At 39.4% G+C, this 19,954-nt stretch overlaps 1 protein-coding gene across 2 annotated transcripts in view; it reads right to left on the bottom strand.

Annotated features, from left to right (window-relative positions):
• TRAF3IP2 (TRAF3 interacting protein 2) overlaps positions 1-19,954 on the bottom strand; it is an 81,550-nt gene that overhangs the window by 47,848 nt on the left and 13,748 nt on the right. Inside the window, exons 2-3 of one of the 2 annotated variants that reach the window (XM_007484435.3) lie at positions 7,453-7,555; positions 4,707-5,534 (exon numbers count right to left, since the gene is read on the bottom strand). In XM_007484435.3, coding sequence (XP_007484497.1) covers positions 4,707-5,534; positions 7,453-7,468 — 844 coding nt within the window. In that variant the 5' untranslated portion in view covers positions 7,469-7,555. Of the gene's footprint in view, positions 1-4,706; positions 5,535-7,452; positions 7,556-19,954 lie in introns of those variants that run through there. The other variant, XM_007484436.3, reaches the window with a different exon arrangement.

Genomic DNA, 19,954 nt, shown 5'->3' on the forward strand with positions numbered 1-19,954 from the left:
GTGCTATTCATTACAAAATAATAAAATAATCCATATATATGCTAGAGGATCATTATTTAATCTATACTTTCACTGGGGAGGGGGATAAGAACTGTTTTTCTAAATTGGAAAGGCTAAATCAGAAAATCTAAAATCATCAAAATCCCTGGTTTCTAACTGCATGAGTACCCTTCAGGCAAATGTTGTTTTTTTTTTGAAGTGGCTTTATTGGCAGTGTATAAGTAATTTGACATTTACACACCTGCCTTGAGATTTTAGCCTCCAATTGTGAGAGTGGGAGTGGGAGGATAGTCCATGGGGCCAGAGCTCTCTGCAATATTCTGAGACTGTCCTAGCAACATGCCCAGCCTCCTCTGCTGTGCTGAGCAGACACAGACTAGCCCCTGAGATTACATGGCCTTGGAAAGCCAGACTAGCCATATGCAAGAATGGTCCAGGAGTGAAGTCTGTCTTTTGCCCCACCTACACCTCCCAGGCTCTGTCCGGGCTATCAATCATTATCTTCACCTTCCAGGTGAAGGGTGCTCGGCCATGTCTCAGGTGCAGCACAGGGAAGAAAATGAACTAATTCATGTTATGGTGGTAGTGACTCACTGGGTCACTACTTCCGGGAGTGGGTCTTTTGCATTTCAAAAGTGGGTGATTACCACCTGGCAATAAAACTCCAAAGGAGCAATCTCGGCCATCGAGGTGATAGGTTGAGATACTTTATAGGAAGGTTGTCTTAGACCCTCTCAAATGATACCATTTCCATTCAGCTAAACTCGTTGAACACTTACTAAGCCTTATTATTGAGGGGGAGCTAGATGGTGCAGTGGATAAAATACCAGACCCAAAGTCAGGAAGACTCATCCTCATAAGTTCAAATCCAGCCTTAGACACATACTAGGTATGTCATCCTGGGCAAATCACTGAACCCTGTTTGCTTCAGTGTCCTCATCTGTAAAATGAGCTGGAGAAGAAAAGGGCAAACCACTCCAGGATCCTTTGGCAAGAAAACTCCAAATGGGGACACGAGTCAGATATGACTGACATGACTGAATAGCAACAACAGTATTGAGGTTCTAGGCCAAGTCTTAGGGTAGATACAAAGTTCATTTTATTCATTTTTTAAACCCTTACCTTTCATCTTAGGATCAATACTGGGTATTGGTTCTAAGGCAGAAGAGTGGTAAGGGCTAGGCAGTAGGGGTTAAGTGATTTGCCCAGGGTCACACAGCTAGGAAATGTCTGAGACCAGATTTGAACTCAGGATCTCTCATCTCTGAGTCTGGCTCTCAAGCCACTGAGCCACCCAACTACCCCCTAGATATAAAGTTTAGAAAAGAAAGGTTAGTGGAGTAATAAGACCCCCATGTAGATAGCCATCCTCTACAAGCTAAGTGGTTACATGTAAAAGAGCAAAGAAAAAGACTGTGAGAAGTGTGTGTATATGCATGTGTGTGTGTTGGGATTGCAGCAGTCAGACAATAAATAAGCATTTTATTAAGTATCCATTATGTGCCTCAAATAGATCAGTGACACTTTAGATCTAGAGTTCAAAGAGATCTTAGAAACCATCTAGTCCAACTCCTATTTTATGGTTGTTGTTCAGTCATTTTAGATGTGTCCAACTCTCTGAGACTCCATTTGGGTTTTTTTTGGTGAAGATAATTGGTGTGGTTTGCCATTTCTTTCCCCAGGTCATTTTACAGATGAGGAAACTGAGGCAAAGAGGGTTAAGTGACTTGCCTAGAGTCACACAGCTAATAACTGTCTGAAACCAGATTTGAACTCAGGAAGGCAAGTCTTCCTGACTCTAGGCCTGGCACTCTATCCACTGTATCACTGTGGTGCCCTATTTTACAGATGAAGAAATTGGAACCCAGTGAGGTTAAAATGACATGTTTAAGTTCATACTGGTAATATCAAAGGTAGGACTTGAACCTAAATCCTCTGCCTACAGAGCCAGAACTCTTGCCATTCCTTGTACCAAGGTGCTTCTTCACAAAGGCTGTTTGAACCAGGTTTTAAAGGATGACAAGAAATTCAAATTGTAAACATGGGAGAGAAAACATTCAGACATTGTTATGGTTATACTTTTCAGCTCATGACACTTTCTCTAATGTGACCTTCTGGGAGTCTGAAGGCTGCCTGGATTCTGTCACATGAACTTCAGCACCTCTTAATCCTTGATGTCCAGTAAGGAACACAGTAGTTTCTTTTAAATCTCAGTGGCCTCAGCAAAAACCTTTTAAAAATCCAAGAAGGCTATAGTTAGCTCAGTGGATAGAGAGCCAGGCCTGGAGACAGAAGATCCTCAGTTCAAAGGGAGCCTTAAATACTTCCTAGCTACATGACCCTGGTCAAGTCACTTACTTAATCCCAATTGCCTAGTCCTTACCATTTTTCTGTTTTGGAACCCATACTTAGCATCAATTCCAAGACAGATAGTAAGGGTTAAAAAAAAGGGCTATGTTGGTCCCTTCTCTGTGAAAATGTCACCTCCTTCCACCAACAGGGGACAGTGCCTGGAATTCAATGAGGCATTCTTTAGAAAAGAAAGAGCTCCTAAGCTTCCCATGATGAATGGCTGTGATGAGAATCTGATGAGATAAAAGACCAGACAGGCTAGTTAGGGATCACATCTGGAAGGTATAGTAGAGTACAGTTTTGAGAATGAGGATGAAAATTACAGCCCAAGGCCAGGATCAAAGTTCCCTAAAGATTCAGGCAAAAAGGGAAGGCCACTTATAAAATACGAAATGCCAGGCAGGTCAGGGCTTGTTGGGAAAACAACTTCTCTCTCACATGAAATTGCTTTCCATGAGCCATTTGTTTCTGAAATGCTTCAGAGAATTCATCAGTGCCCTGACAGGCTTATTTAACCAATTACATCCTGCTCTGCCAACTCATCAGCATCATTCTAATCTAGGGAGTGGTCCAGAAGTGTGTAAGTTGATTAGATATAAATGCAAAAAGAGAGAAGCCCAGACTCTTGGCCAATGAACTAGGGGAGTGTGGTTTAGATTTGCTTCTGGCTTCAGGCAAGTTTCAGCTAAACCAAATTTCCGGTGGAAAGGAGTAAGCTCCTTGAGAGCAGGCATTTATTGGTTTTGTCTTTGTATCCCTAGGATCCAGCTCAAAACAGTCAATAAGTGCTTGTTCTGTTGAATCTCTAGGAAAGGACAGCATCCCTCTTCCTCCCTGACACACTTCAATCATTTTAGCTATGGATCTCTGGCCTGAGCCTGAACTGTCCTGGTTGAATTGTCCCTCTTCATCTCTTAGAATCTCTGGCGTCTTTCAATACTCAGTTCAAGCCATCTCCTTCTCAAGACCTTTCCTAGTCCCCTAAACTGCCAGAGCCATCTCCTCTAAGTTACTTCTTATCCACTCTAAGGATCTGGTGTCTATGTTATCTCCTTCATTAAATACAACCCTTTGAGAGGAGGGACTCTTTTTACCTTTTTCTGTATCCCCAGTACCTATCATAATGCTCGGTGCACAATAATGCTTGTTAGTTAGTTGTTTGTTTTTTGAATTTTAAATGAGTCAGTTTTATTCTATTTATACCATTCAGTTATCACGTGACAAATTTTACAAAAAGTACAAAAAACCTCATCCATTTTCCAAGGCCAGGTCAAAGCCAAGGTACAAAAGAAGAGACAAAATACTACTAAAGGAGCCTTAGGATCTCTTCAGCAGCTCCATTGCTCTTCAGACAATGTACTTATAAAGTTGTAAATATTATCCCAGAAGAGTCTCTTGTCTTTGCAGCGGCCACAGAGTTCCTGTGTCTTTTCTTCTGAGGACTGAATGAATGAGGAAAAACTCATCACAGTCTACTCTATCTAGTTGGTCCTAGATCATGCTTAATATTCCATCCAGCCATCTACTATGACAGCTATCCATTTGGGCATCTTAACATCTACACGGCTTCCATAGATGACCCTCCTCCTACCATTCCTACCCTGGATCTTGCTCTCAACAGGACTGAACAATATTTGCTCTGAAATTCTGAACTTGCTCTGACATATTAAAAAATATTTAATTCCAGAGTGCCATCTCTACTTGAAAGGCAAATGCCCTATTGACTCCATTCACCATCCATGTGACTTTTGAGACCAAAACATCCTTCTTCTGGCCACCACTTCCTTATATGTGTTGTCTTCCTCATTCGAATGTCCAATCCTTGAGGGCAGGGACTGATATGTTTTTGTATTTGTATCCTCAGCACTTTGTACAATGGACAGTAAATAGTGTGAGCTTAATAAATACTTGATTTTTTAAACCCTTCCCTTCAATTATTATTCCATTATATATTAAGTATCAATTCAAAGTCAGAAGAATGATAAGGGCAAGACAGTTAAGGGTTAAATGACTTGCCCAGGGTCACATAGCTAGAACATCTCAGTTCAGATTTGAACCCAGGATCAGTCTAAGGACTGGCTCACTATCCACTGAGCCACCTAGCTGCCCCAAGAAATACTTGTTGAGTTACTGATCCAAGGAGGTTCTAAGTGGAAATGGCTTGGGAAAAACTCAAAACAACAAACATAACCACAATGGCCAAACCCACCAGCATATGGAGACTATATAAAGGAAGTCAAATGCTTTCCTGGCATCTTGTATGGCCCAGGTCAATCAACATGAAGGGAAGTGATGGTGGGATGCTGCAGCACAGGATAGTGTGGGGTGTTTGATATAATTAAAGTAGGACTTACATGGGACGTGGTGATCTGGCTCTCCTGGGCCTTGGTACTGACAGTTCCATGGAGCATGTGGAAAAGGATCAGGAGGCAGCATCTGTGCACAGTGTGGGTGCCTCTGTGGTCCAACCTGGACAAACTCTCTGGACCTGAGAGGTCTGGGGAAGTCATGGGGGTAGCAACCGGATATCAGGGGCAGGGGCCTTTCCAGCTGCCTGATGCCCAAGACATCCTGAGGCTGGGAGTCATAGCCAGTGTCTACCGTGGGCAAATCCAATGGCCCTCGGTTCCCAGGGGGCTGCTGTCTGGGCACATTCTCTTGGCTCCTGCCAGGGGAGTCTGCTGATGCATTAGGTAAACTTTGGTCTGATTTGCCTGAGTCATGGCCAGTGTCAGGAGAAGCTGCTGAAAGCTGAGATCCCAGCTGCTGATTTCGTTTTTCCATAAATGAAAACGGATGCTCAGGGGGAAGTGCTCCAACCACTGACTCACTGGCAGCTGAGGAACTAGAAGGGAATTCTTTCCTGGGATCTGGGTGTCTCCTCCAGAAGCTGTATTCACACTCCTCTAGTATCTTTTTACGCAGACATCTGTCCTGACGTTCTACAAGCCAGTGGTGGTGGTTTGTGGCTCCTTGGGCCTTACTGGAGGGGGAAGAGTCTGTTGGAGGAGTGCTGCAGGCTTCAGGTGGGCATGAACCACGGTGTGCTGTGCTGCCACCATTTGGACCAGGTGGTTCAAATTCCTCTTCCAGGGAAAATTCTGGGAATAGTTTTATCAGCTGAATTGGGTAGGACTCAGATTCATCCACCTCAACAGGAATGCTTCGGTTCATTCTAGTTTCTGAAACAAAAACAGAACAAAACACAAGATTTCAGAATGGACACATTTCTTGTATTTCTCCACTGAATACAGCTTCAAGAGGCATCTTTAATGATCTGCTTAAACTTTAGTGTTATACTTCAATAAGAGCACCACCCAAAGAAATCAGCCTCTCTATATCTTTATATTAACTAATGAGAATTTATTAAGTGTCTACTCTTTAGGGGCAGCTAGGTTGCGCAGAGTGGCTAGTGAGGCAGGCCTGGAGAAGCGGGGATCCTGGCCTCAAATGTGGCCTTAGACATTTCCTAGTTAGGTGATCCTGGGCAAGTCACTTAACCCCAATTGCCTAGCTCTTACCACTTTTCTGTGGTAGAACTGATACTTAGTATTAATTCTAGGTAAAAAAGTGTCGACTAATGCCACTGAGGATACAAAGACATGAATGAAACACTTCCTCCCTCAAATAATTTACATAGGATTGTACAAAGTGTAGTCAACTGATAAATTGTTGTTTGTCCTTCATTTTGAAGAGGTCTATTGGCATCACAAACTTGCATGTGAGTTGGATTTAAGTGAGGCAGAGTTGCACAAAGTATTATTGAATTAGGAAATGCCTCAAGGAGAAAGTCATTCTTTTGTTGACTAGCTTCCTGAGTCACTGTGGCCAAACTAATTATTACCTAGTGGCTTATCCTTTAGTGATAAGTTTCTCATTTATATATCATTTTAAGGTTTGCAAATTTATATATATTCTCTCATTTGAACCAATCCCATGGGATAGGTGCTATTATTATCCCCATTTTACAGATGAGAAAACTAAGACAAAAATATTAAGTGCCCAGGGACATGTAGCTACTATTAAGAAATTGAGACAGGAATCAAACTCAGGACTTCCTGATTCGAAGTCAAATACATTTTCCACCATTTCACCCAATGTTCTCTACTTAGCTAAGCTAGTTCTCAGATGAAAGATAAGCTGTGTTGTTAGGCTTGAAACCTTTCCAGCTCGTTGGTAGTAATAACAACAATAATAATGATAATGAATTAAGAGTATTCCTGATATCTTGAAATCAAAGTTGAATGAAGAAAACATTTAAAAAAAAAATCTTACCTGCTTGCCTTAAAACCAACACTAAGTATCATTCCAAGGCAGAAGAGAGGTAACGGTTAGGCAAATAGGTTTAAAAGGTGCCTTGGTCAGGGTCACACATCTAGGAAGTATCTGAGGTCACAATTGAACCGAGGTCTTCCCATCTCTAGGCCTGGCACTCTATTTTCTGTGCTACCTAGCTGCCCCTAAAACACACCTGTGCAGTAGTCCAGAGAACATTTAATATAAAAGAATGAGACTAATAGCAATAATAATTATGATAACACTTCAGATTTACAAAGCATATTACATAAATCATTTGATCCTTGCGACAGCTCTGTGATATCCCTATTTTTCTGAGGGGTCTCAAAACCGTTAAGCCCAGAGTCACACAGCTAGTGACTGCTGGCATAGTTTTAAGAGCTCAGGATTGCCCCCACACCCCAACAAGGGATCAGCGTAGACACTGAATAGAGAATATTCTTAAAGATATAGTTTCTTTTTTTTTTTTAACACTTACCTTCTGTCTAGGAAACAGTACTGTGTATTGGTTCCAAGGCAGAAGAGTGGTAAGGGCTAGGCAATGGGGGTTAAGTGACTTGTCCAGGGTCACACAGCTGAGAAGTGTCTAAGGTCAGATTTGAACCTAGGACCTCCCTTCTCTAGGCTTACCTCTGAGCTGCCCAGCTGCCTCCTCCCCACCCCCAAGAATATGGTTTCTAAAAAGAGTGAAACTAGTCTAGTGTGAGCTAGGTAACCAAATCATAATATGTGTGGATTCTGAGCAGATGTACTTGGGCTGATTTTCAACCTAGAAAGTAAGTGAACTAATTCAGCTAGACTCACCTGTGATTGAAGTCATTTTCCAATTTGAGTGGATCAAGCCTCACAGCACAATCAGTGTTTGGAGTGTTTCACATGTGCTTGGAATCCATAAAGAAAGAAAACTCTAGGTGAGAGGGAGGGAGAGAGAAAGAGAGAGAGGAAGATTGAGAAAAGGTCATTGTGACATTTACAGTCTTGATAACTTTTTATAGGATATGTCCAATATAAGCTGCTTAATTACTCCTTAATCACTTCAATAGAGGCAGCTGCCACCAGGTATATTAAGCAGTGCCAGCATGGACAAGTTAACTGAAATGCATGTATTTTAGCAGGCAATCTCTCGATATTACTTTCTTCACAAAAATACAACTTTAAAGGCTAGCTATATACAACAGGCAAAGGCAGTGTGCTGTCAGATAGTGAACTGGCCTAGAGGTCAAGAAGATGTAGATTCAAGTCCAGTCTCTGATACATAGTAGTTTTGTGCCAGTAGACGAGTCACATAACTTGTCAGGCAATATTGTAAAACTATACACTGAAAAACAATTTCCCATCTGCATTGGTAGAGGGAGTTCCTCATTTTGATGAAATCATGGAACCAGATCAAAACAAGAAAGCAAGCCTAAATCCCCCAACCCAACATAGAACAAGATACAGTAAATATCGATAGCTTGTTTAAGTACCTTCCCTTACTAGTTTCCAAATGTTAGGAATTGCAGCTTAATCTAACCCTGGTTTTATTTTCCACTTATTTGAGAGCAAAAACAGTTGATCTGTATTTATACCATGAATATTTTGTGGGTTGGGGCTTTAGGACACTTGCTCATTGGGCTTAGTGAAAATGTTTGTTTTGGTCTTCAGGAAGGAACCAAAAGCCTTTTGTTAAACTGAGTACTCAAATTATTCTGGCTAGCACCTTCGTTGTCCATGTCCCTTTACTCCCAGGATTCCTAAACTTCCTTTGAGAGTAGAATTGGCCATCCTAGTGATTTCTTTCTGCTTCACACTCTTGCAGCCTATCTTTCATGGCTAGCCAATAAGGAAGAAGGAAACAAAACAAAACAAACACCTAAAAACTTGGAGTTATACACATGTAGTATCTTATTCTAGTCAGGAAGAAGTTCCTCTGGTAACCAAGAGTTCTGTTTCTTTCATCAAATTTTCATTTATGTTGAATTGGTTTGCATAGCAAAAATTTTATATTTAACTTTTTATAACCTGACCTATGCCAACCTGTTTCCTAAACGGAACATTCAATATTTTTGAAAATGAGAAATTGACAACCTTGTAAGTGGAAAAAATCTTGTTAAAATTTAATAATATTATTTTGAAAAAGTCACGAAGTCTTTATATGTTCTTTTATGTAACTTTTGCAAGTCGCTATAACATTATGCTTCAAAATAACTATGAACATATAACACCAGCTTTAATATTGCCCATCCAGCCAATACTACATATACCATTATTATATCTTTAGGAGGGAATAGACTCTTGGGTGACAGGGAAGGAGTTTACCTGTAGTCTGGAAACGGTTAATTATCTTAAGTAGAAAGAGAATATGAAGGTGCACAGGGAAATGACTTAAAAGAATTGCTTTGTTGAGATACTTTAGCAAGTTAATTTTCAAGGAGAAAAACCTGAAGAGACCTTTCTTTCCTTCCTGAGAGAACTAAATTTAACACATGCTGTGGAATAGGTATCCTAAAGAGAATTCTTGAGAAACTATTATCCTGAGAGCTGAATAGTGGGACCGTGTTTCCAGAGCTAAGAAGTAAGCAATTGCTATTGATGGTTAGAGGTGACTAGTTGTGCTCTTTCTCATTGTGATATATTGTTAAAATTTTTAAATGTCTTTATTTGCAATAAATAATATTGCAATAAATTATATAATCTGAAATGACTGATGTTTATTTAAGCCAGTGAGACTAGAGGAGAGAGGAACAGAGGTAGCTAGAGGAGCTTATTAGAAAAAGTAGTTTCTCTGGTTTAATGACCTGGGGAGGGGGAATCAGAGCAAATTAAGTCATGAAGACAGAGGGAGCATTTCTATTAATTTATGAGGCTATATCAGAACATATTCCTTGATTGTCTTGGAACCTGGGATGAGAATTATTAAGGTTTGAGTCAAGGAGTAGAGGTTAGTGTGATTATTGACTAGTGTTCTTCCATCCCACATAAGTTATATCTGGGGATTATCATTATCTAAACCTTGCTACAAATTGAAAGACTAAATAATAATAATTTGTTGTTGTCAAGAGGTTCTTTTTAAAAAAAATATATATATATATATATATCCATGGCTATGAAAGATGGAAGAAGGATCTGGAAGAGCTGCTGTAGTCTTATCCCATTATCATATTAGTAAAATGAGTTTGAAAATAGGATAATTGTCCATTTGGAAAGCAAGCAGAGCCTAACCCTTAGGGAATATGATGTAAAATAGGAAAGAATAAAGGTAGGAGAAGGAAAGTTTGGCAGAGAAAACCATGATGGAAAGAAATACTTGACATACTACACAACTAAGTTGACTTGAAAACTAGGCAACCCAGGGTGGGATTCTGTACTTTGGGTGATGGTGGATGGGAGGGGAAAGGGAGAAAGACCACAAAAGCTATAGAACTGAGCTCTATTTCTCCCTGTGGGTTTGTGTTTATCATTTATAAAGCACTTGCACATTGAGATGAATCAACCAACAAATAATCATTTATCAGCTTTAGTTAAGATTCCTGTGTAGCTCACAAGCTATCATTGGCCCATTTTGGGAATATATGAAGTTATATGATGGTATCCTCACAGTCACTAAAGATTGTGCTGTGGTTTATCTTTTTATCTCCCACACCTATTGCAACACCTTGCAATTAAAGTAAAGGTACTTCATAAATCTTTGTTGAATCAAATTGACTATCATGACATCTGCCTAATTTACCACATTTCAGATAATCTCCAAATGAGTCTAACAACAGTGGAAGAAAGAAAAGGAGAAAGTAAATTGTAGCTAAAAGGGGGAAATGGGAAATAATAACAGTAGTTAGCATTTGTCTGGTACTTTAAGGTTTGCAAAGCGCTTTCCATATATTATCTCATTTAATCTCAAAACAGCCATATGAGATAGGTGCTATCATTATCCTCATTTTACAGAAAAGGAAACTGAGTCAAAGAGGTAAAGTGGCTTGCCAGGATCATACAGCTAGTAAGCATATGCATCAGAATGCAAACTCAGGTCTTCCTGATTCTGAAGACCAGTATCCTAACCACTGTACATCCTAGCTATATGAGAAAAAGTATTAAGTGGCTAAAAGAAAGAAGAAGGGTTGAGGAATAGGTGACTGAAGTATTCAAAATCAGATTTGAAAATATAGTATTCAAAGAATGATAATTGGCAAAAAGAAAAAATAATGAAAAATAGTGTGTAATGAGGGATAAACCCACTCTTATTTAGATTAAGGTAAATATAAGAAGATGTTATGCTTCATTTTGAAAAATGAGACTTGGAATTTAAAGGTTTTAATTTTTGCCAATCATCAAGTTGTCTATTCTACCTTAGGTCCTAAAATAGTAAATAGAAGCTATGTTCATAGCCACAGTTGGGGTGGAGTGACTGGGGCTTCCTCTTTGTAGTAATCTCACTGTTCCTATATTAACCCTGAACCATTCAATCACCCTAGCCCTCATTTGGTACTGGGTTACTACCCGTAGGGTCTTCTTCTTTGGACCTGCCTTTTCCTACTATCATACCCTTTCTTTCTGGGATTTAGATGGAGATAGGACTAGTTTGGAGAGACATGAACCAGACTGTCATAGGACAGGCTATCCTCTCTCACAGGGCACACTACCCTCTTTACTTTCTGTTAAATTCCCAAGCCTAGGATCCTACCCAATATTAGAGGGAATTATAGTTGGCGCTAAAAGACACCAACTGGAATGGGATTCTAAGGCCTTCCCACAGCCCAGAGAACTTCTCCCTGCTCCTACTCTATTCTGTTCCCTTCTCTAGCAGCTTCCCAAGCAATGGTGCCTTAGGATTTCATGGGCAAATAAGGTGGGTGGAGGTGTCTCTGCCCTCAAAGAGTCACCTATCCTAAGGTCCAAATTCTTTCGCCAGGTCTCAGTTTGCCCCAGATACTAGAAGTCCTAGTTAAAACTCTACCAATGCTTATTAATTTTTTCATCTGTCCCTGAAACACTAAATTCTTTGCAACAAGGACTGTGCTTTTGTGTATTATTCTGTTGGGCAGTGTTCTCCAAATTTGGGGGGGGGGGTCACATACCTTGTAAAGATTTTTTGACTATATTGCTCCAATATGTATATTCTTATTTACTTATGAATTATATACTTATCTATGTTTCTAAGCTCAGCTTATTTCAGGATGGGTTTTGATGTCTTGATAAAGATATAGTGCTCCATATGGAAAAATTGCATTGATGGCTGTACTCATAAGTCATGAAGCTCCTTTAAAAATCCTATCCACTGGTTATGCAAAGGATTTTGTTGAAATGTGGTTAGTAAATTTCCATTCCTTTATAAATAAGTATAAATAAAATTCCTTTATCACAATCAGTTATTCTAACAAAATTCATCCCAAAGTGTTGCATTTGTAAATCTTTAACAAATGGGTTGAAAAGCCACTGTAATGCTTTATTTGGAAGATTTTTTAAAAGGTTAGAAAATTGTGTTTCCATATTTTCAAAGCGTGAGGATATGAGCTATTTTATAGGTGACACAAATCAGTTTTGGCAACAAAAAAAATCACATAATGATGGAAACATTTACAAGCATCTGTTTTCAAAATGCTTTATTTGTAAGCACCTTTTTTTAAAAAAAGTAGTTATTTTCTCATTCATTGTTAAAAGCCACCTTTGTCTGATATCCAATATATATAGGGAACTAACTCAAATATATAACATCAAAAGGATAGGAGCAAATAACTCAAAAGAAGAAATGCAAACCGTTAACAACCATATAAGAGGCTCCTCTAAATCACTAGTAATAAGAGGAATTCAAGTCAAAACAATTCTGAGGTTTCACCTTATACCCAGCAGAGAAGCAAAGATGATCAAAGACAGGAATAGTCAACTTGGCTGTAGGGAAACAGGCAAGCATATTCATACATTGTTGTTGGAACTGTGAAATGGTCTGATCATTCTAAAAAAGCAGTTTGGAATTATGCTGACAACAGGTATAATGTTCATAACTTTTGTTCCAGAAATACAACTGCTTGGCACAGAACCCAAAGAGGTCAGGGGTGGAATGAAAGGACAGATATATACCAAAATGTTTATAGTGTCACTCTTGTAGCACGATAGAATTTCAATCAAAGTAAATGTCCATATGTTGGGGGAAAGCTAAATAGAATGTAACCTATTAATGTGATGGAATGCTGTATGAAATGAGAATGAAGAATATAGGGAGGGATAGGAGGACATGAACTGATAAAAATGAAGTAAAAAGAACAAAGAAAAAAATAAACTATAACAATGTATATGAAAAGAACTGTAGTAATAAATCAAAACTAAATATCGAATCTTGGCCCTAAGGAAGAGATAGGAGAATATAGGTCCTCTGCTTTGCAGAAGTGCATGACTATGGATGCAGAACATTATACATATGATTGGAATTGATTGATATACTAGCCAGTTTTTTGTAACTCTGCTTTTTACTTTTCTTTCATTCTTTTCTATTCTTTATTGTGAGAGACTGTTTTCTGGATGGGGAAGGGGAAGAAGAGATCTATAGGGAAATGAAGCTGATGTAAAAAACAAGAAGTACCAATTAAACAATTAAATGTCATCTTTATCTCAAAGGGGAAAGATCAAGTGTGTTTACTTTTGTGAAAATGTCTACTATGTAGTGTGCTACTCAGATCTCCTTATCATCATAATACAGAAAATTTGAGATTCTTGTTTTTTTTTGTAGAGAAAAGACATGTAGCATCCTTAAGTCTGGCAGTTTTTAAACTAAGATAATACCAAAGAATCTGCATAGAGAAAAAAGTTAGTATATGCACTGTTTTGAGAGAGGTCAGTGGGGATAAAGCCTTTTGGGGTTATTTTTATATTTATTTTGATAGCATTTACCAAAGGGATATATATCTATTTCCCCCCAAAACTTGAGCATAGAACTCTACAATTTTTAAAAACATATATACTAGGTGGCATATCTGCTCTCATCACATTGTTATTGTTCAGTCGTTTCTTTGTGACCCCATTTGGGGTCTTCTTGGCAAAGATCCTGGAGGGGTTGCCATTTCCTTCTCTAGCTCATTTTACAGATGAAGAACTGAGGAAAATAGATTTAAGTGACACAGCTAATAAGTGCCTGAGACCACATTTGAACTCAGGAAGATGAGTCTTCTTGCTTCCAGGCCTGGCATTCTATCCACTGTGCCACCTAGCTCCTTACAATAATACGTAGCTGATACTTAAAGATTACAAAGTATTTACATATACAATATCATTATAGTTTTTGTCAAAGATGCATCTCATTCTTTCTATGACTAGTTTCATAAATTTGAGAATCCACCTAAGTTTGTAGATGTTGAAACCAAACAAATGAATCTCTCAAATTCTCAAAATGATTTGTTATTTCATCCATTTGGCATATCCATTTATTTTTTAATCAATAAGCATTCATTATGTACCTACTATGTGCTAGGTACTATACTAAGTGCTAGGTATACAAAGATAAGAGTGAAACACACAAAAATGTGTAAATTATTAAACATTTTAATAAAAAATTTGAAGAGGGAAAAGGAAAGACTAAAAGTAGACACTGATGCTTGAATAGAATCTTGAAAGAAATAAGAAATTTTAAAACAAAAGAAAGGAGGCAAAGCATTCCAGACATCCAAGATAGCTAATGCAAAAGCATTTAAGATGGGAGATAGAGTGTCTGATACATAGAAGAGCAAAAAGGCCATTTGGGCTGGACCAAAAAGTGTTGAAAGGAGAATAATGTCTTAATAAGGCTAGAAAGGAGGTTTGGGTGCAGGTTGTGAAGGGCTTTAAATGACAAAGAGAGGAATTTATATTTGATTCTAGAGGCACCGGAAACTGCTGGGTTTTACTGATTAGGGGACCAAGAGTGGGCAGATAGGCCCTTTGGAAAATCACTGGCAGTTATGTAGAGACTGGATCAGATAGGAGAGAGGCTTAACTCAGGGTAGCAATTAGAAAATTAATGCAATAGTCTAGATGAAAGGTGATGGAGGCTCAAATTAGCCTGGTGGTTGTGTAAGTAAAGAACTGGATAGATGTGAGAGATGTAGAGGAAAAAAATAATCAGATTTGGCAACTAATTGGGTGCATGGAGGTGAGTGAAAGAGAAGTCTGGGTTAAAAGCAAGTAACTAGAAGGATGGTGATACCTCAATGGAAATAGGAAAACTGGAAAAGGCTGGGGAGGTACTAAGAGTTTCTATGCAAATAACAATCCATCTGTTTTTTGCTTATCTTGTACAACTTTGTCCCATTGAAAATCTACCTTTATGACCCTGGGTGAGTCATTTAACTCCAATTACCTAGTCCATACTATTCTTCTGCCTTGGAACCAAATATTTAGTAGTAATTCTAAGGCAAAAGGCAAGGGATTAAAAAAAATAAACAAATAAAATAAAGGAGGGATGGCCCTCTTCCTTCCTTGCCTTTGCCTTAGAGTCAAGTCTGCCAAGGGGCCCTGGCTGCTGTAAACATGAGGGAGGTGATCCTGAGGTTGGAGTATTAGTATTCTGGAGGAGGAAAGGGATTTTTCTGAGTGCTACCTCTGCAGCTACCCTGGATGGCTGGGATCACAGCTAAGTTACAATTGCCTGAGGGAAGTGGAAAGGTTAGGATCTTAGACATGGGCTGGAGACTAGCAGTGGGAAGGGTATAGAGCATCAGTGTGGGAGACTATTGCATGGTAATAGGTGAAAGAGTACTAAGCTTTGTGTCCTGGAAATAGTAATTGCCAGTGATATCCAGCTCTCCTAAGAATATTGGAATGTCCTAAGTATTCCCACCCTCTGATTGGTGGATCGCACACCTCCATGGGTTATTCCATGGTTCCTTAACTTTCTATATATTGTCTGACACTTAGTAGATCACAGCTATGCCAGGTCTAGCACCTGTAGAGAATATGAAAATATTTAAAAGTTACACAGACTCACAGAGTTGGAAAAGAACCTCAGAGTCAGCCTGGACTAATCCACACCTAAATAAGAATTCCCTGTACAATATGTCCATCTTGCCTTGCTTAAAGACCTCTACTGAGGGGAAATCTGCCTTCCCAGGCAGCCTATCCCACATTTGGACAACACTAATCGTTAAGGAGTTTCCCCTGACGTCAAACCTAAATCAGCCTCTTTGCAATGTCCACTTATGGCTTTTAATTCAGCCCTGTGGGGCCAAGCATAATAAATCTAATCTCTTCTACATAATGGTGATTGATAATCTTCTGTTGACCTGTAATTCCTACTGTAATTCCAAACCCTTATGACAGAGCTTGGAAAAAAAAAGAAAAAACAAAAAGCCTGGGTGCACAGAGGGCAATCAATCAAGGGCAGGATTTTCTATTTGACCTTGAGTCCACTTAAGCCCTTGTACCAGGTCCAATGGGAATGTTACACAATCCATTTCATATTTTCTTCCTACCCGAGTTATTGTGAAATACAGACACCGCAGCAGATGTGTAATTGGTAATGTTTGCATCTGGGGCCAAATAGCTAAACTGCTTTACAGAGACAAAGCCTTAACTGGGGCCTCCCCAGCTCCTCCCAGCCCAAGCCTTGGGATCTTGCCCTTTTCTTCCTCCACCCAGTCAGTACTAGAATCTCCAGTCTATGGCAACTGCTTTTTAAGTCAGCCCAAAGACTCCCACAGCTCCTAGTTCCACCGCTGCTACCTTGCTCTGTACACAATTTGCTTTGTTTCATTCCTGGGCTCATACCGAGGCTGGCTATCCTCCCCTCCTTCTCCCTGCACGTCAGCGTAAAAGCAACCCTGCTATTAACAGATAGTTCACCTCTGCAAGGTTTAGCTAAGTCTACTGAGAACAATGAGTGTGTTAAAGTCCCACTAGACTATTTCAAAATGACGGCCTCGGTTTCCACTGTTTTCCTTCCTCATCAGTAATTCTTCTCTAGCTATAAGGTTTGATACACAATAGAAAATGCCCTTCAGCTCCCCCAGATTGAACATGGAGTAAATCCATTTTCTGAAGAGCGGGTAAGTGTCTTGAAATCTACCGTGTGCGTCTGTGGGCCCATGGTTAAGTGGGAGGGCAAAGATATATCAAACCAGGTCGGGAGAATGAGGACAATATGCTGTCAAACACTCCTTGCTGCACAATTACTTTTCATCGTCTGTTCTTCAACCACAACTGCCGACCCTTAAGCTCTTATTTAGCTCTAAGTGTAGCTGGCGTGTAAGCTGCTTTCTCAAACACAGAGGAGGGAGGCCTGCAAATTCTGTGTTCTCTTGGCAGATCCTCTCAGAAGTGAAGAGAGAGAAAGGTTTATTTCACATAAGAGAATCACAGAATTTCAGGAAGGAAGCTGCGTGGAATCTAAACTTGAGCTAAAGGCACCTGCTGGAGTTTTACAGATGCTGAAGGTGGTCTCAAAGTGAACCGTCGAGACTACTGATGGTGCCAAGAGTTGCCTTGTTAATTCTTTACTGCAGCAAGGAATTGATTGATTTATGCAAGCTGTGTGAAAAGGAAACTGTTAATAATAAAGCATATCATTTTGAATATATTAATTTCTTTTCAAATGTTATTGCTATCTTTTATTCATTTACATGCATCTCTTAATATATCCCTCCTCCCTCCCTCTTGAGGAGAGCTATCCCTTTTAACAAGAAGAAAAAAAATAGTTCAGCAAAATTAACCAACACATGAACCAAATCCTTCATCATCTACAGTGTTTTTGTTCAATCATGTCTGACTATACTGTCCATGCGATTTCCTTGGCTAAGATTCTAGAGCCATTTGCTATTTTCTTCTCCAGTGGATTAAGGCAAATGAAAGATTAAGTGACTTGCTCAGAGTCACACAGCTAGTATGTTTCTGGGAATATATTTGAACTCGGGTCTTCGTGACTCCAAACCTGGCACTCTATCCACTGAGCCACCTAGCTGCCTCCTTGTATGCAGTGTGCCCACCCATAACTCTTTACCCTTTCAAACTAGGAAGGGAAATGTATTCTCCTGTCTCAAACAACAGGTATTTATGGACCCCTTTCTGTTGTTCAGAATGGTATTCTTTTTTGAAGGGGACTCAGTGGAATTAGAAGGCATGATCCCTACCTTCAAGAAGATAATAGTCAAGCTGGAGAAACAGAAATAGCACACTTGAAACATTTCAAAGTGCTAGATTGTGTGGTCCTGCCCTCCATGGCAGTGTAGGGTGTGGAGTAGTGAATTCAGAATCCTTGGGTTTGGATACAGCCCCGGACACTTACTAGCTGTTGGTAATGGGAAAGTCATCTGACTTCTCTGGGACACATCCTCATCTGTCATAAGAAGGACTGGATCAGATAGCATCTTTAAATCTGTTGATCCTCAATAGGATTTCTGCTTTAACGATTAAAGAACCTTTCTACTTAACAAATCATCTTTATTAATTTTGAGGAGAAAAAAATTGTGGTGACCAATTTTTTAGGGATGAGCCTTTCTGGATCAAAGATCACTGCAGATGGTGACTATAGGCATAAACTATGACAAATCTGAATAGCATACAAGAAAGCAGAGACATCACCTTGCTCTCAGGTGTTCATATATTCAAAGCTGTGTTTTTTTGGTAGTAATGTATGGCTGGGAGAGTTGAACTTTGATACTTTTGAATTGTGGTGCTAGAGAAGATTTTTGAGAGTCCCTTGGATAACAAGGAGATCAAGTCATCAATACTTAAAAAAATAATAATTCAGACCATTCATTGGAAGGACAAAGACTGAAGCTTAAATACTTTGACTACCTAATGGGAAAACCCAACTCACTGGAAAAGACCTGATGTTGGGAAAGATTTAAGCCAAAAGGAGAAGGGGGTGATAGAGGATGAGATGGAGAGGTGGTGCCATGGAAACAACAAACATGAGCTTAGATAGACTTCGGGAGATGTTGTTATTTTTCATCCTTTGTTAATGAAGAAGGTCAGTGACATCACGATGAATGATGTCTTAACTTGCACATTAATTGGATTTTACTGAGGCAGAGTTGCATAAAATCATCAGCCTCACTCTTTCTTCCAGAGTCATCAAAGTCTAATGGCAAAACAAAAGTCAGAATGACTGGAGATGGCCCAGGAGTGGAGGGTAGAAGGGCCTGGATGCTATGGTTCATCAGGTCACAAAGAGTTGGACACACAGGATGACTGAATAACAATAAGAACAGCTCTCTGGATTTATCTAGGCTAGTCTTTGAACAACAGAAATATAGTGTATCTCCTGGTCTATATCAGATACATAAACACATACCTACTCAAATAGATAACATGTCCATACATAGATGATTGATTGATAGAAAGAACATTTATTAATCACTTACAATATTCAGGTCCTTTGATGAATACAGAGGACACAAATACATGTGAAAAAAATTTTCCTAAGCATAATGATTTTCTATTCTAGTGGGATGAGACAATACCTAAAAGGGAACTGGAGAGCAGAAGGCTGAGTGTAGGAAATGGCACCATCTCAGGGGCAAGATAAGGCAGTGAAGAATAGTGAATTCAGTGAGGAGTAAAGTGAGCATGGCCGGGGCTCCTCATGAAATGGCAGTGGGGGCTAAGGACTGACTAATTGGGGGATCAAGCTGCAGGAAAGAGGTATTCCAGAATACAAAAACTGCTAGAGAAAAGGTAAAGTCCAGAAGCTGAGCTGAGCTAGACAGGAACCAAGTGAGCAAGGATGAGCTTCCCTGTGAAATGGGCTGTCCAGACTAGAGACTCAAATCATAGTGAGGAGGCAAAGACTATAAAGCTGGTGTCCTATGGAACTCAGGGTTACCTTCTGGACAGTACTTGAGAGAAGGATGTGAGATTTAAGTTAATAGAAGTAATGAATGTACATGTCATGTAAAATGTACATACTACATATTATATAGTATGAAAGGAGAGCCTTCACATGCTCGGTGGACCCTCTGAGGTGAATTTATAGGAGAATGTAAACATGGATCATACAGAGAATGGGTAAGCCTGGGTTGAGTTCTCTGCTTTGTTGGAGGAAGTAGCTATATTAATAAGATCACAAATACAGTGGAGTATTAGAATGTAGAACCAATTATATAATGAAAAGGAAATTCTACCACAGTGTCTCATGATGGTACAGAGAAGACTGAAGCTTCTCCTTGGTGGTACATAAGACATAGTAGGCTCTTTCAAAAGAGGAAGCATTTTAATACAGACCCCAAGACAGATTTCTTAGATTATGTGCCTGTTGTCTGAGCAGTAGTCTTGTAATGAATAAATCAATCATCAAGCCTTTATTTTTCATTTTTAATTAAAATTTAATTTTAAAAATTCTTACCTCCCATCTTAGAATTGATACTAAATA

The sequence above is a fragment of the Monodelphis domestica genome, chromosome 2 (assembly GCF_027887165.1).
Source record: "Monodelphis domestica isolate mMonDom1 chromosome 2, mMonDom1.pri, whole genome shotgun sequence".
NCBI classification, from domain to species: Eukaryota; Metazoa; Chordata; class Mammalia; order Didelphimorphia; family Didelphidae; genus Monodelphis; species Monodelphis domestica.